At 37.7% G+C, this 17,599-nt stretch overlaps 1 protein-coding gene across 3 annotated transcripts in view; it reads left to right on the forward strand.

Annotated features, from left to right (window-relative positions):
• Positions 1 to 17,599, forward strand: part of ARHGAP10 (Rho GTPase activating protein 10) — a 159,309-nt gene that overhangs the window by 72,911 nt on the left and 68,799 nt on the right. For all 3 annotated transcript variants that reach the window (XM_086612395.1, XM_086612393.1, XM_086612394.1), the window contains 6 exons: positions 427 to 533; positions 2,197 to 2,291; positions 6,138 to 6,219; positions 7,339 to 7,381; positions 8,643 to 8,708; positions 15,269 to 15,343. In XM_086612395.1, coding sequence (XP_086468521.1) covers positions 427 to 533; positions 2,197 to 2,291; positions 6,138 to 6,219; positions 7,339 to 7,381; positions 8,643 to 8,708; positions 15,269 to 15,343 — 468 coding nt within the window. The remainder of the gene's footprint in view (positions 1 to 426; positions 534 to 2,196; positions 2,292 to 6,137; positions 6,220 to 7,338; positions 7,382 to 8,642; positions 8,709 to 15,268; positions 15,344 to 17,599) is intronic.

Here is a 17,599-nt window from a genome sequence, read left to right on the forward strand (position 1 = left end):
GGGTCAAATACAGCAGGCTATATGCTAGATAGCTAGCATTGAAAATTTTGCTGTGAAGGTGCATATCACACAAGTCATATCCTGTCAATACTTTGAACAATTATACATCTTTCTTACTCTAGTAAAAAAGCTGAATAAGATGCAGAGCTCTTACCACTCAAGGAATGACCGCAAAGTAATATTTAAAAAAATTCATAATCATATTATTATTATAAAATTCCAACTATATATATTAGTTTTTAGAACAGGAATCACTGGTTAACATTTGTATTATTTGGTATAATGTTCTTAATTCATACCTCTGTTTTAAATACTGCATTATTAGGAATTAAATAAGACTCTGAAGTATAATTTTGGAAAGCAGGAGAAGAAAACACACAAACTGGAAGAAGTACATATACTATTTAATGTCTCCGTTTTCTGTAGGGCCGGCTCCCTTTGGTTCCAGTTGGGTGAAGCACTATTGCACGTACAGGAAAGAGACAAAGAAGTTCACCATGATTCCATTTGAACACAGATCAGGAGGGAAACTTGTAAGTGTATTTTTATATTCTATTCTTACATTTACCCTGTATCAAGCTCAGAGGATGTGTGAGATAAGATGTGTCAAGTACTTTACCTCCTTGCCTTGTTTTTTTTTCTTTTTTCTTCATGCAATTCAGTCTGCCATTTAAGGACGTTAACCTAAGGTAATGGGTCGATTAATAGATAAGAATTCTGCAGACTTTTCAAACACTTCCTTTTAGGAGACCAGAGACCATGGTACAGATAGCATGTAGTGAGTGTTTCACTATTTTGAATCTGGTTTATCCATGAGGCATTTAACTTGTTGAGGTATAAATCATGAAAATATAATAGAATTAGAAATTTCTTTCTTGCATACTCCAGTCAGATTTGTGTTTCAGGGATGTAAGTACTAGAAGAGAGAAAAGAAAAGAGGATTTTGATAAGAAAATAATTTGTACTGACAACTGAATGTAATTTCAGATATCTTTGATAGCAGCTGAAATATTCAAGACCCAAGACTGTTGATCTTTAAATGGCTTTAATTCCTATTGAAATAGTTGGGAATTGAGGGCACTCAGCACCTTCAGAGATGACGCATTGAATGGATGCATTAATATGGATGAAATGTGTTTTGTTGCAAAGAAAAAGGATATGTGAAGCTGGAAAATAATGCTTGAGTCGATATTCCTGTAAACGCAGCACCCTGCCCTATCTTCAAATTTGGTTAGAAAATCACGTTGTTGGAATTTTATCAGGATGTTATATCCCATTAATTTGAGCAGAGGGGAGATGGCTTTCATCATTTTGAGGGCTGTGCGTATTTATAAATATATTGAATTTGGAAGAATCTTTCAAAAGATCTGGAAAACCTGCCATACTGAAAACGAGTGGCATTTGACTTCTTTAATAATTTCAGTACTTCTAGTAATTTTTTTATTCTGATTTACTCTAATTGTAATAAGCCACTTTAGTTAATATAGTATGTGTGTAAGCATTAGGCATTCTAAAACACTTATGAAGTCATTTTTGCTGTAAAAGATCTCCCATTTTGAAACCCACAATGCAGTTACTCCTTCAGTGACAACCTCCTGTGTCTGGAGATGCCGAATAAGACAAGAAATAATTAAAATGTGCGGTTGATTCTGATTAAATCCAGTACAACTCATGCAGCATTCACAAATGAATTTATTTGATTTCTGAATACTTAAGGGTAAAATACGATCCTGGTGTTGGTTGTCTTGAAGAAAGGACTAATTTTGTAAAACAGATTACAGAGAGCTAAAGAACACTTACTTTGTTCTAGTTACTGTAGCAATAGCCTTTACTAAGGAAATAGCTGCCTGACATAAATGGGAGGTCTCTCAGGCTCATTGTATGCTTATATTGTAACATGTGCATCTTTACAGCAAAATATTTTTGTTACTTTAATAGCTGTGATACTCTGTCATGCTGTAAAGTACCAGCTAAAATGGACTCAATATTGCATTTATGTCCCGTAAATGATCATGGAATGTATGTGCTGTTGAACAGAGACCTGAATGGCAACCATGAGCGAATTCTTTCACAAGTGTCAGTTTTCAGTATAGCTTTTGTCATTATTTTAATGTAAATTTACCTTACCTAGTTTGTATAGCTGGCTTACTGAAGCTTTCAATTACTGGGTAAGCATATAAAACTTTCTTTTCACAGGGTGATGAGGAACTCTTTGTCCTGACGTACTGTACCAAAAGAAATATAGATACTATAGACAGGCGATTCTGTTTTGACTTAGAAGCTTCAGACAGGTAAGCTCGTGAAACACACTAGAAAGGACTCTTTATAAGTAGTAATTAATATTACTGCAATATTGCTGTTGTGTTTTCTTAGTTTTCAATGCTGGTTCAGGCTGCCAATGTTCCCATAGTCACTGGAGGAGCAGGCAAGCACTGCCATGGCTCACTGGATTTTACCTCAGCTCTGCGTAGCAGAAGCTATGAGGATCTAAACTGAAATGTAGACATTGTCTAAGCCTACGTAAAAGAGAATAGCATAGAAAAAGTTAGAGAAACTATTACAAATTACTATTATCGTAGTGAAGAAACGTGGCTTAAACTGAAGTACAGATAGCTATAGTGAAAGATTGCAATCTCGGTGATAATTCATTCATACAGTCATGACCATATTTTATCATAAGCCTGCTTTCCAAAATGATGTGTTGCTGAGGGTTTATGCAGGATTCTCAGATTGAAAATAAGATCATTGGGATTTTAAGGCTTTTTCTGGCTGATGTAATCATCCAGTGCACCTTCAATATTGTTGACACTACCTTTTTGAAACACCATCGTTTTGTTGCTTTATTTCAAAAGAGAGGAATTGCTTATTTATTTCACTAAAAGGATCTTAAAATATGATAAATGTTTCTTTTCATCAGCATTGTAGTCTTCCTTTGTTTATGAAGGTGAGAGAATCCAGCATAATAGGATACTGCAAATAAATACGGCTGTGGTAATGCCACTTTCTTTTGGTGAAGATTGTGTCTGTGCAGAACAGCACCGTATCTAGCATTATATACTAGATTTAAATTAGTGGACTGTTGCTGAGTTTTTGCATCCACCTCTTCTTAGCTGTTTGTTGCTTGTTGCTTATTAGTTACATTCTGATTTATCATGTAGTAAGTCTTCAAGTTTTATCAGTTTTGTTTTGTTCCCGCCTCCTCAGATTCATGTTGCTCTTCCTTTTAAATGCAGTGTGGTTGATGATGCCAGGCCCTTCTGCCCAGTGATTGCTAGTGTTCTGCAGATATGTCTGTGATAAGGAACAGGTACACAGGCTTAGGTCAGAGGCTATGCCTAGTTTTCCTGGCGGGTCAGACTGGCCTGCCTGAGGCATGCCCCTTTCAGTAACAAGCAGTGGGTAAAGGAATGCAAAACTACTGCTGCATCTGAAAAGTTCCAGCTCATGTGGCAGGTGGCAAGATGCCCTTTTACAGCTCAGGTGGCATTTGTCATGAGTCCACAGCATGGTTTGAACTTGCATTTTTTTGTTTGAGGAGGATGTGGCTTAACTCTTCTAACACTGTGTCTCGACAGTAGGAGAGAGGGAGTAGCGATTTAAGGTCTTGACATCAGCTCTTCTTGGGTCAGTGTGTTGGTCACTATGAATAACAGATTTCAAACTGAGTCTGATAAAGTAGCAAAAAAGGTACCGTGAGAAATGTCAGTCTACCCCCCTCTGTGTGTCATCTCTGCTCAGTGGGGTATCTGGAGTTAAACAGAGATGGATGGAGAACAGTGTTTCCTTGATGCTGCAAAACAATCTTCCGTTCTCTTTTCTGGGAAAAGTGGGAAAAATCTAATTCATCTTTCTGTCCAGATATAATAGAGACAACTCGTCCACTGTGACCTTGATATCAGACATTTTTCTTTTAATAATATATGTGTATAGTACCGAGATGTTCCCATGGAGATTAGTTCTGTGCTGCAGGCCATTAGCTTGTTTCCTTGGTATCAGTTCAGGGCACACTTATCCCTCAGCTTCTCCAAGTTAAAAAAATAACGTACAGATTGACAGCTGGCCATGGGGTTTTCTTTGTTCCTGTACTGTGGAAGGACAGTAGGAAGGACTTTGCAGTAGCAAACGTTTAGCCTTGTGTGTGACTTGAGTGTAGTTTGGAACTAGCGGAATATTTACAAATTTTTCTTTTAAAAAGAAAGCCGAGATGATTCTTTTTCTTTAAATTCTGATAGTTATGACTATAAGCTCTGACGGTGCTAGGATCCTGGCTAAATTCTGTAAAGTGATGTTTTTTCTGTTTCTAATACTCCATCATGTTTAGTTGGAGAGAACTAGTGGTAAATGTAGAGAAATTTAAATCTTAAAAAGACAGCAGAGATCTTTTGGGGTAGGAAAAAGACTTTCTATTGATAAAGAACATCATCCTTCTGAAATACTACTTAGATTTTAATTTTACCCATACAGGACAAGGAGGAGGGAAGGCTTTGTCTCAACTGAAATTTGAAGACAAATAATATCTCATGCAGCATACACTGAGTTTGATGTGTTGCCTCTAGGTGATACTCTTTGATACCTTGACAGTTATAATTTTAGTGAAAAGAAGGAAAGTTTGCCCTGCATAAAAGTAACTGATTTGGTTTTAGTTTTAACTAGGAAAAGAAAGCAGACAAGAAAAAAACCAAAAGCATGTGGCTTTTTTTTGTTGTTGTTAATTTAGCTAGTTACATGGGATGCTTTTTTTCTACTGAGTGATTAAGTTTGCATGTTGCTGGTGCTTGCAGCTCTGCACCACTAGCAGACCAGTTTGCATTGAAAAAAGCTGGTACAGCTTGAGAAGCTGCTTTGCTTACTGTTATTACTAATACCAATACTGTCTTATTTTAGTCATAAAGGCTATTAGCAGCAGAAATTAAGGCAAAGCTTCCCTCACCCACTCCAAGAGCTCAAAGTCTATCACTGAAAATAGTAAGAGATTCCATTTTTATGGCTTCATAGTCTCCTCACTTTAGCTCATTGAAAGAGAATGACTTGCTCGATTGCTGACATTTTCCGAAGTTACAGCTGGGTGTCCCGAGTTTAGATTGGATTGCCAGAGGGTGTGTGCGTGCCTTGTCCTCACATGTTGCCTGAAAAGAGATTTCGAGCAGGAGATATTTGGACCTATAGAGTTTTACACTGCAATTAATTTGTGTGGTTTGATAACATTTTTGACAAGGTGAAAATGAACTAGAAATGTCTCTGGTTGTAAAAATATGTGTAGACTGTTACAGTTTTCAGTAAAAGTGGGATTTGTGCTGGTTTTCTCTGGGCTGTTGTTTTTAGATAACATTTTCCCCTACAGCTATTTTACTACTTGAAGATAGATTTAATACAAAAGAGAGAGGGAGAGAATGTTATGAATTAATTCTCTATTTTGTTCTTTCTCTGTATGGTGGGATCTACAAATTTGCCAGAAATATTGGCAGGCCGAATACAATGATTTTTTTTTTTTATTATTTAATTGACAGAAAAATAATTACGCAAATAACCTGTTCTGCCTTTAACTCTCTCTGCTTTGTATGCTATGGTGAACCACATGATTGCTCTGTTTAGTTTCCTAATATATAAGCAGAAGAGTGGATTCACTAATGCCTACGTCCCACAGTTGTCCATCCTTGCCTTTTTGGAAGGTTACAATAGTGGAGTTTTGTAATGAGATACTTCATTAAGACTTGATTATTTTCAATAAGGTATTTACCGGAAAACTGTAATCATTGTCGCTGCTCTTAAGCTGAAGACTATATATCAAATAAGTTGAGAAAAGCCATTTTTTATGTGATAGCACAGCAATGCAAGAGTAAGTTTATTTAAAATTCACAAAACTCGGTAACTCCCAGCAAGTGTTGCAATCAACAAGCTATCAACAATGAACTATTTCAAATAAGGAGTTTGCAGGTTACATTCACTATTTCCTACTGCATGTATCAGTTCTATACCTTTTCTTTTAAAGATGAGCAGTGTTCATTAATTAAGAAAACAAAACCAACCCTGACTTTCAGGACAATGGGCTTTTGCTTGTAGTTGGAAGTAGAATTTGACAAGGCAGTGTTTTAGTTGCTGATGAATGCAGTTACTCTGTGTGGTTGGTACTTTTGCAGGCCTGGAGTTCCTGTGACCATGCAGGCGTTTTCTGAGGAGGACAGGAAGCTGTGGATGGAAGCCTTGGATGGAAAAGAAGCTGTAAGGGACACTTTTTAGTCTTCATTTATAGCGTAATGGAGAAATTCTCTCACCCCTTGCTTCCTGATCCCATTTATACTTTAATAAACTAGGATTATGTGGTTTGCAAAATGATAGATTCGGTGAAGAAAGAATAAAAGTGAAATAAAACTCAGAAGAGATGAGTAACTCGCCAAAGCTCAGCATAGATAACTGTTAATGCTGATACGAGGTATTTTTCATTGTAGTGACGGCATCGATTTTTACAAATGGTTTCCCATCACAACGATGATATTAGTATTCTAGAAAATGTCTAACATAAGCATGTCCACTTAGCCTTATGCTGACATGCTGTATTCCAGTGGCAAGACTTGTATGAGTGAGTTATATGATATTATTATTTTTTTTTTAAACTAGATAAAGAAAAATCCATATCAATGGGAACAAGACTGTACTTGGATTAGTTTAATTTCTAGTTTACCTCAGGAAATGGGTCTGAACTGCAGAATTGAAACACACTGCAGATTATTCTTACAATCATAAATATTATGTTGGTCTTGTGGGCCAAAAATAATGGGGTTTTCTAGTCAATGGCACAATCGTATGTCTGTCCTCAGTAGTTGGCTACTGAGGATTTTAGCAGTAGATTTTATTGACTTTGTTGTCATAAAAATCTTGTTTTATCTGTGGAGGCGTTGTCCGAGCTGGACTGCCCAGTAAGCATACAACTTCTGGGAATGCTGAGCTGGGACATAATTCTCAGAATTCATCAAAGCAGTTCACAATGATTTGAGTGAACTTGAACTGTGGGAAATTAACTTGCAGAGAAACATAGGAATGTGGAACACGTAAATCACAGTTCATTTCAGTGGCTATAACTAACGGTGTTCTGCTCCCCAAGGAAATGTATTTGTTGAGAATTTTTTAAAAAATTCACTCTTTAAAAAGTGCAAGTATCTGCTTTCTGAGGGGGCACAGAGCTCTGGTCCTACTGTTAGAGCTGTTATAGTTAGAGGTCGTATGTTCAGGCTTTAAACAACTGTGTTTGTGCCTACTGGGCATTAAGATTGAGGATGTCTTGTTTCTGGTTTCATAAAAATCTTTAAAGTAATTTATGTCTTTTTACTCTTTTTGTGTTAGCTGTTCATCAATTTGAATAGAGCGAATGCAAAACGAGAGGGAAGTAAGTATTCAAATTACTGTAAAGCTGATTTTTGTTAACATCTTACAATTCAGAAAGGCAAAGCTAATTTTTTTTTTTCCTGCAGATCCAACACAATTAAATATTTTATTTTTAATTTTTGAGTTCTGAATATACATTTGTGGACTTTGCAATTAATGAGTTTTCACGGTAACTCAGTTTAGTACCTACGTAAGAATTGTAGGGCTGGACATAAGCTAGGGAAACAGTCTGATTGTTTTTGCCAATTTACTTCATGCTTGAAATTGACTCAAAAAAGGGTTAATTTGTATGTAAATGCATCACAGTTTCTTAATCCAGATTGTCTGTACAACTCAGTTAGAATGCGTAAATATGGTTTTAAAAGCAATCACAGCTGAACATAAAGGTTAGTAAAAAACCTGAATGCATGTATTTAAAATGTAAACCATAACATGGAAGTAGAAGACATGGCTTTCTTTAAGTGACATCAGCTTGCTTCTGTTGAGTATATGAGTGAAAACAGTTATCCTTCTTGCATTGTCAGGCAATTTATGCTCTTTTTTTTTTTTTTTTTTTGCTGGTTAGCACTGGATTTTGGTGTTACCAATAGACGTTTTCCCACAGATTTTTATCCACCGTGCAAGACCGGGTCCCCATGAGCAAGAAGGCCAGATGTTTGGGGGAAGGGCAGTTTTGCATTATAAGCTTTTAAATGAAGTTTTGATATGAAGAAAAAGAATAAGATAGGGACAACAAAGGAATGCTGAAGCTCAGCTGTTGTCCAGTTAATGCATCGGCTTTTATCTAGTCAGATCGTTAACTGCTGTAAAATGATATACATGTGTCCCGTTTCTTTAGTGCGGGAATTCCTTTGGCTTAGGGTAGGACACAGTAAAATCCCTGCTGTTGATGATTATGTTTTTTCATCATAAGTACTTCCTTGTCCTGTTTGGTTAACTCTCTCAGATGTTGTTGATGTTGCAGTAAGTATTGTTAAGCTCCGTTTTGCATCTGCCAACATATGTACCTAATCAGAGATCCCGTTCTTGAAAGACTGCTGCTGTGAACAGATTCAGTGAATGAGCCTTTACTTGGGCTATGCAGAGTCATGAAGGAGAAAAGAGGAGTTTCTCTAGAAAAAGTGATAAAGTATTCCCATTCCGGAATATTTACAGTTTTGCCTGAGAAGTACTAGCTAGGTAATTAAGTCCAGCCTTAGTTTTCAGTGAAAGACATAATTGTAATGCTGCTTTAAAATTTTTCAAACTTTTTTTCCTTGTAGGTGCACAATTGGATAAGATAGGGTTCACCGTCATCAAAAAGTGCATCAGTGCCATTGAAACACGAGGTAATGATTAACCCAACCTATCTGTGGAGGGGAAGGAGCAGCTGATCTGCTCTTCGAAGGCCTGTACGATCTAGTCTTCTGTAGATCTCTGGGGAAGATATAACCTAGTAGATATTGCACTGATAACACTGACCAGGGCAAGAGCTTAGTTCTGTCCAGTCCCAGCCTTTTATGTATGGCTGTCCCTCAAGAAATGTGTTTTCAGGAAGTTCTCGGAAGAGGGTAGTAGCACCTCTCTTGACAAAGGAAGCCAATGTTTGTGTGCAACAGCTGAGAAAAAAACCTGCGTCTTGTAGGTGATTCCTCTACCTTTGCTTTGCTGTTGGAACAGACTAATTATTTTTAATATTCCATTTGTGGACTTTGAATGGAGGTTTTCTGTTCAGTCACTTAAGACAGAACAACAGGAACTGCGCAAGGCAGCGAATAACAAAAAGTATTGAAGCACTTCTGATGGAGTTAGCCTCACACCAGAGGCAACGATGCTGTCGAACTTGCTGTTGCATATACTCATTGTTGTACCTTCAAAATTGGATACAGAAGAGAAAGGTCAGTATGCAGACAGTATTCAAGGGGTGGTTTGGATTATGATTATGGAGAGGCTCTGTGTCACAGACCCTGTGTAACTTGGGCACTGGATAATATCAGCTTTTGATATTGCTGCCATGTGAGGAGACAATAATCCTTGTACGGACATGCTGAAATGTGAGGTGACCAGCCACTCTGAGGCTCACTGCGTTGTGTATATGGTATCGTGTGGGGAACCTTCTTGTTTGGTTGTGTTTGTTTAAAAAAAAAAAAGAGTTTAAGAGGTGTAAATAAGTAATTGATAATGGTGTATTTCTTAGTTTAAGAGGTGTTGAAATTTCTCTGTGTGATTTATGTTTTTCTCCTAAATTGTTGGCCTTCCTTCCCACTGCCAAAGAGATTTATGGTTTTTCAGGAATTGTATCTTCTTTTTCTAAAGATTTAGCATTGTGTAGGGCAGAATATTTATATCTTTGTGTCACAGTCCAGCTTAAATAAGGTAGCGGAACAGAAGAATGGGTTGGTTACGCTTCCTGTCAATCAGGGTCTTACTTAAAAGCAGTGTCTTCCATGTATGCACTGACTATACAATATTATTAGTAAGACCGAGCAGTCTCTGTGATACTGAGAATTGAGCATTTAAACAGCAGGAAGTATCTGAAATCCTTTTTCTCTTGGAATTTTTTTTATCAGTCCTGTCTGATGCATTAAAGATGTTGTTCCAGATTAGACCATATTCTATCTGCTGTTATTTTTGTTCATTCTGTTCCTTTGAATATTTTTCAAATAAAGTTTGCCTGTCTCATCATTTTAAAATTTCAGTTACTGGCCTTTACAATCTGAATATTTCAGCTGGGAAACAGTGCAGATAAAGCTGGCATCCTACAGATAAGTTGCCTTCACTGCAAAACCCTGCTTTGATTCAGACCGGATCTTCTCTTTGCACTGGATGGGGCAGATTTTATGGGAAGGGTAGCGTGTGGTCCCGTAATGAGAGGCTGGTTTTGGTCTACAGCACAGTGACTGGTTACCTTACAACATCTTATGAATCGTGCTTACTGTAAGCAGTGTGGAGTACACTAGATTTTGGTTTATTATCTATGGGTGTATTCAAATAGTTTTCTTCAAGTAGTCTTTTTTTTTTTCCTTTCTTTGTTACCCTGCAAAGAAGGTGAAACAAGAACGTAACTGGAAAAAGCGTGAACACTTTCTTCATGAAGTGGCTGTTTTTACAAATGAGTTAGATATGGGGTTTCTTCTCATGGCTGTGGGTGGATAGGTTAAACTGAGCGATGGTTCAAGTCCACTCTGTCCTTTGTGCCTTGATTTAGGGACATGTAAGAAGGAGCAAAGTATACGTGTAACCCCACCTAATATTGTTGCTCAAGACAGATGGTAAGCTTGCATGGGTTAGAAGCATGCGTCCCCATAGTGGAATCTGCCCTGAAGCATGCCTGGAAGAGAATTAAAGTTACCAAAGTTAGCTGCAGTAGTTCCTGTTTTTGGAGACCTCGCAATTTCACTAGCCTTTGTACACAGGCTGCTTTGCAAGACCTGCAGTCAATGGAGTGCTTGGTGGTAATTACTACCAATGAAAATTACTTTTAGCTATTAATTTTGTTTTGGGGAGTGCTTAAGAAAAAAAGAGATCAATATTCAATAAATAGTTATTTTCCCAGGGCTTCAAGAATGGGTTTAGGTGAGGTACTACCTTCTAGGAACTCAGCAATGCACGTAGCTCTGTTTCAATGAACTTGGTTTGTCCATTGCATTTCAACCAGTTGATGATTTTCTGTTTACCAATTCTGAATTTAAGATCAACTGCGCTTTAAAAAAAAAAAAGTCTAACAAATAAAATCCTGACTTCATCCATGAGACAAGCTGAAGCAATCCTAAAGGATTGCTAAAGTTTCTGTTTTCTGCAGGACCTTCTGCTGATGTCTGCCGAGCTAAACAAATGGAGGGTCAGGAGAACATTCATTTGCCTCAGAAGGGTTTGGCCAAATAATTGTATGATGAAGAAAATCCATCTTTCAGGCTGCAGATTTTATACCTATACTTGTTCTTAAAACATTTTTTACTTTATTATTTTACTTTAATGATCACACATCAAAGGCAAGTTATGTTCAGCAGAAGAAAACAGGACAGATGCCTCTTCAGAGACTGTGCCTGCGTGCCATGTTTTTATCTCTTTTAATCATAATGGGTGTGAGGTTGGCGTGGGTGGAGAGAGAGGACGGTCTAGTGTGGGTGGAAACTGAGAATAGTCTTGTCATGTCATAGCAGAAAGTCTGGTATTCAGAGAGAGAAGAGCATAACGGAGATATTGAACATAAACTTGTCAATGGCTGGATAATTTTTTCTCAGTTACGTTCTCTTCTATAAAGCCCAGAAGGAAATTATTTGCTCTGAATGAATAGAAGAATCAAATGCAGTGTCTTGGTTAAAATGCATGCAAGCTTCTGATTCACCATTGCCTTCTAACGCTTGGGCTGTGCTTTACCTGGTAGGAGATGCTGAGGCATCAAAATATGCAGCCTGTCTCACATACTGAGCATGATGCTGGTTGGACGTGCACCCGGGTTTTGTCTGAGAGGACATTTTGGGATTCTCTTTGGAGTATTTTATTTATAATTCTGTACTGAGAATAATACAATGAGGTAAAAGCTTGTAGAAACATCAGTGAGCTGTTTGCTCTGGTAGTAAAGGCTCTGTGCATGTTTTTGTGTGCAAGTAGTTGGTTGTACCTTCTGTGAGGATGTGGTAGGTGTTTGTCTTGATTTTAGAACTACAGGAGCTGCTAATCTGAGCTGCAGAGAGAGATGGCAGCATTGAGCTGTCTGTCCAGTCCGTCTGCTCGGGCGGCAGGAAGAAGATGGTGAGGAGGAAGTAGAAAACCTTTTTTTCATGTTAACAAAAAAAATCTGGCATTACCTTGAATCCAGAGCGTCACTTGTGTGACTGTTTCCGTACTATGGAGTTTGATATAAAAAGTTCTGTTTGCAGCTGTACTACTAGTCAGTGTCAGCCACGAGCAGAGTGTCAGCCACAAAGTAAACTTGCCCACATACCTTGCTTACAATAGTATAAATTACCGTTGTACTTGCAATACCTTATTTTTCTAAGTGTGTTTTCAAAAATTGCATACCTATGCCAAATTCCAGTATCAGACAGCCAAACAACTCGAGATAATGTAAATATGAAGGAAATTATGCTGCGGGGCTTTGCTGCTCAAAGTTGCCAGTAGTGGCTGGTTGAGCCGGCAGACGCAGCGTCTGAAGCCTTCAACATTTCAGTCAGTGGTAAGCTATTCCTTGCAGTGAGTCATCTTGTCAATTGTGTTCTGTGAACGCCAAGCGCTATCAGTCTTGAGTGTGCGGAAGATCTGAAACGTGCCCATTAAGTCAGAAATAGTATTGTTTCAAACCAGGTTTGTGTATTTGAAATAAAACATCATTTAAAGGTATTTTTAAGGGTATCACTTAAAACTATGTTGAAATATTAATATCTCTTTGTGCTTCCTGATATCTGCTAGCAATTAGCGGTGCTTTTTTCAGGTTGATGAAACTGAAACTGTTCAGTTATCTGATAACTGCAATTACAGACTTGATTCTTGCTGGAGGATTGTCTTAGTTTCAATACTGCCACAATTTCAGAGACTTTTGAACTTGAATATTAATTTGAAAGAATTAATAATTAAAGAATATAATTTCAGATATTATGTTTGTTTTAACGTTCAGCAGTAGTTTCTGTGGTTTGACCTTAATAATTTTTAAGCCCTTGAATGTATGTTTGGGGTCAGCACAGTTTGGTTCCCCTTAGTTTTAACATTAGAAGCACAGGAAGTCATGAAACAATTTCTGAGATAGGCAAAAGCTGAGCTGTACTTGACTGTGACAGTATTTCTTGAGCCGTTTAGCTTCTTGCATACAATGCAGAAGGCTTGTTCTGTGGTACTAAAAGTAGTGGAGGACATTGTATAAAAAAAAAGTGTGATGCGTTTTGGCAGAGCATTAAAAAGCTTGGTGTTACTTTTGCACCAGAATTTTCCTGGACACCTCTGAGAAATTTGAAGTTAAAAATAATTGCTGCTCTCAGGACAGATTCCTAGTGCATCCTTGTTTGGAGTGAATCAAAGACTATGCATTTGTTGGGTGTTTTTCTAGTGTTGGCAGTCTTTAAGTGGTGTATAGCATGCTATCATGCTGCTGTTCTGGGGATCATTGGAAAAGTTATTTGGTTGTGTTGATAACTTACTATTTTGAGAAGAATAGTACTGTGACCACATAGTTGTTTCTTGTGGTCATTTCTTTTGCGCGCAGCTAAACCGTGAGCATACTCTATCATTTGTGTCTTTTGGTGACCACAGATGAAATACCAGAGATCTGGCTTGTTCTGCTAATTTGAGCCAGCTCTGAACATGACATGTAGCTTAAGACTTGGCGTCATTACAGTGGTGCCTGCATCCCAGGGAAAGAAAAGGGCCAGTTTTGCCCACGTGGAGCAACCAAGAGAAGTAGCAGCTGCTGCCCGTAGCCCGTCAGCTCCCTACCGAGACAGAGAGAAGTTCAGCAGGCTCTCAAAGATCTGGGATGGCTGAGGAGGCTGCAGACTGTGTGAGGAAGAGGAAGGGATGACAGAAGGAGGAAAAGATGTAGAAAGGCTAGGCAGGAGGAGGGCGAAAATGCAAAGTTCTTTCCCTCATATTAAAAATTATTGCTGTGTGTTATGGTTGTCTGACAGTAATTCGTTAAAAGGCTAATGATTTTTACATACTTCATCTAATATTTATTTGGGAAGGAGCTTCTACTCATATGACTGGTTTTAATTTTCCTTCTCTGGGTTGGAAGGATTTTGTATTGTAACTGGGAATTCTCAACAAGTCTTCCTTTGTTGAAGGATATTTTGAATAAGAATACCACATAATCTGTTATTTGAAAAGATTTCCTTGGAATAGAAGCACAGGTATTTTGTGGCATTTCTACTCTTCCAGGCCAATGTGAATATTAGATGTAGAGTTTAGTTGTGTTTGTAGATGGCTGCTTATTATGGGGCCTCTCAAACACCTCTGTCAGCTTCAGGACAGTATGTTTTACTTCCCTCTATATGGGCTCTGAAACAATGCAGTAGACAGAGACATACCTTATTTTGCCCTTTCCTTCCTTGCCCCTTCTCTCCCTGCCATTTTCCTTCAATTTATATTCATAGTTTTGCTTCCTTGGGGATAAAACTGGGTGTGGTGAAGGAAGGCAAAAGCAGGGGAAGAAAAGGAGTAGAGAAGTGAACGTGTGAGAGAGGATGGAAGGGCACCGAGGAGTGACAGGAAAGTGGTCCACGTGAAATGAGAGCAGGGGACTGTAAATATTATGGCAGTTAAGGCTACTCTATTCATCCCAAGCAAAAGCAGAAGCATCGATTTCAGTAACCTGCGGTGGTGCCTCTGGACGTAATTGTATGTGGACCACAGTGGGTTGGAATGAGGCCTTGTATCTTAAAGGAAAAGCTTTTACAAACTTGAAAAAGCATTGGTTTTGAGGACTGGGAATAGGCTCGAGTTTTTCTTTATTTCATCCAAATGCTTTTTGTCAGCCACATATTTGGAAAAAAGCAAAATTACATTTATTAAAGAAATCTTAATTTAGCATTTGTTGGTTTAGTTCTTGCGTTATTAAAATGTGGGTGCTGATGTATCCAAAATGTCATTTAAAAAATCTGAAAACAGCCAGTGATATTTTTTTTGTTTTTCAAGCAAAGGTTTGTCCCTGCTTGCTTTTCCTCCCAATTTCTGAAGTGGAATTGAGGTATATGAAACCTTTATCAAAACGTAACATGAACTTACCTTAAGAACACAGAAGAACAAAAGGATTCTTGCAATACTTTATTTATAGTATTATTCTCATAGCTGTGTTAATTCTATGTAGTCTGTCTTTGAGGAGAATGTGTTGCTTAGGGAAAAGTTTTAATGCTAAATTTGACTGTGGTTGATCTTAGGCCTTAATTTTTCTTTTTTTTTTTTCCTTTTGCGTTAATAGGTATAAATGACCAAGGATTGTACAGAGTCGTGGGGGTGAGTTCAAAGGTCCAGAGACTTCTGAGTTTGTTGATGGGTATGCCTCTATTTTACAATATTTTTTTCAGTTTTTTATTTCATGTTGTTTTACTGTCAATATTCAGTTTTAAAAGCATCTGCCTGTGGTTGTTCTTTATGTGGGCCAAATCTGGTTTGCTTTAGTCCACGCAGATAAACCCCATATCATTGTAATTTCCCCTGGTTTGGCAAGACCAAGATGAGTTGTTAGGAATAAACTAAGAGAACTGCTATGGGACATGTAGGAGCAACTCATAGGCTTTGTGCAAGGTTGATATAAGTGGGATTAAAACAGCCTAAATTGAAGAGTCTGGTCAGAAAATTCAAAATATCAAATTCAAGAAAGTTTGAAGTTTATGGCTTCATTGTTTGAAGTTTCCACCACTCTTCTCCCTTGTCTAGGATGTACAAGTTTATTCGCCCATGCATGTCTTTAGTTAATCGCTGTGCAAAATAAAGCATTTAGTTTAAGCCTGCTGGCAAAGAGCTCTTCGGTTTAAGAGGAGGAATATGATATACGTATTAATAATAACTGTGTGCCAAGGCGGGAGGCAGATGGAGAAAGGATTTGTTTTTATAAACTTAGTAGTATAGCTCTCATATGCGGGTAACATCTTAGACTCCCTTATACCTAGTTAGCCATGTGTAGCTTTTAAGATTTTTTGATTCATAAAATTATTCTCAGAAACTTTTTTCCCTCTTCTCTTTCTGCAAATTTTGATGCATCTTTAATCCCAGTGACTGTCGTTCTCTTGCCATTCTGCTGTCCCTAGGGTAAAAAAAAAAAAAAAAAAAAGTATTGGCACCTGGATGAAATCCCTCATCTGCCTGATATCTCTCACCAAAGTAGTAGCCATGACTGCAAGATGTGCCGTGTTTCCCCATTTCTTGTCCTGAGCACTGACAGTACATGCAGTCAGACAAGACCATTGGGATTAGTTCGTTTTTACAGAGCTTCCAAACCTGTCACTTGACAGCAAAGGTCTGATTCTCAGGGATTCATTGGTATGCAAAGAAGCTTGTTTGCAGTTTGCACCAGGCTCTTCTCCAGAACCATGCATGCTCCATCTGTGCTGATAACACAGTGTTCTTTGGCACTGCAAACTGGAGGAAGCCAGAAAGTGAATTCATTTCATTACCCCAGACATTATGTGAATGACAAAGCGCTTTTATATTATATGCTGCTGTCAGTTCAGTGCCACCTGTAAGACTTTTTCTTTTCCTTCCTTTATTTTTGCAAACAGGCTGTCTCTTCAGAAATGATAAGACATCAGGCTTGAGGACCTGCATGTCATATCAATCTGTCATAATGACCTTGCTAAATATTAACTTACGATATCTTACTTTAATCAATATTAACAGCACCCTGAAGTTCTCCATTAGTGCACATAAACCTGCCTGTATCTTTAAAGTACTGTAGCAACAGACTCTTTTTGGAAATACGAACTGGGATTAATAAAAATGACTGATCTGTAACAGATTCCCATGGTTGTTTATCTGTGTTGGAGTTACCCTCAATAAACAATAACCATATTTAACCATTGACCATAGGAAGAATGACGTGTTATCACTCAGACAGTCTTGATTAAATGCATTTGATGTCATAAGATGTTTTCCAGTTTTATACTTACTGGCTTAGCTTGAGTGTGCAGGTCTGGCAGGCAAATTTTCCTCTTTGCCATTAGTGGTATCCAAATTAAATAGACTCAGGTTGCCAGTGGTTCAGTAGCAGCTGGAAGAGTTTACTGGGGATTCCAACATCTGCTTTTAGTTTTTTTTAAAATTAGAAACATTTTTTGTCATTCCCAAGATTCATATATTTATTTGAAACAGGAAGAATACAGTGGTATCAAGACAAGGCAAAACAGTGAACAGAAAAAAGTTAGGGTGCAAGCAGGTGCTCTTCTGATGATTTGTTGAAAGTGATCCTATCTGTGTTCTTTATCTGTCTGTCTTCAGAGAAGAATAAAGAGGGTTTCTTTTTGATTTACAGTGGTATAGAGAATTTAAAATGACTGATTAATCTTTAATCCTTTGTCTCTGGGTGTGTACTCTTAGATACCCTTTTATATGAAAGATCTTTTCAGAATCATAAAGACCTCATATTAACTTTCTGTATTTTAAAATGTTTGATAAGATTTCAAAGTATTTTAAGCTACCTGTCATTGACCATGGGGTTCACAGTCTGAAAGTCTCAAAGTCCAAAAAAAGTCTTCCAAATGGTAACCAGAGACATAATAGCATGTAGTTCTGTCTCTTTTACAGAATCTGTTCT

Source organism: Tauraco erythrolophus, chromosome 5 (assembly GCF_009769465.1).
Source record: "Tauraco erythrolophus isolate bTauEry1 chromosome 5, bTauEry1.pri, whole genome shotgun sequence".
Classification (NCBI taxonomy): domain Eukaryota; kingdom Metazoa; phylum Chordata; class Aves; order Musophagiformes; family Musophagidae; genus Tauraco; species Tauraco erythrolophus.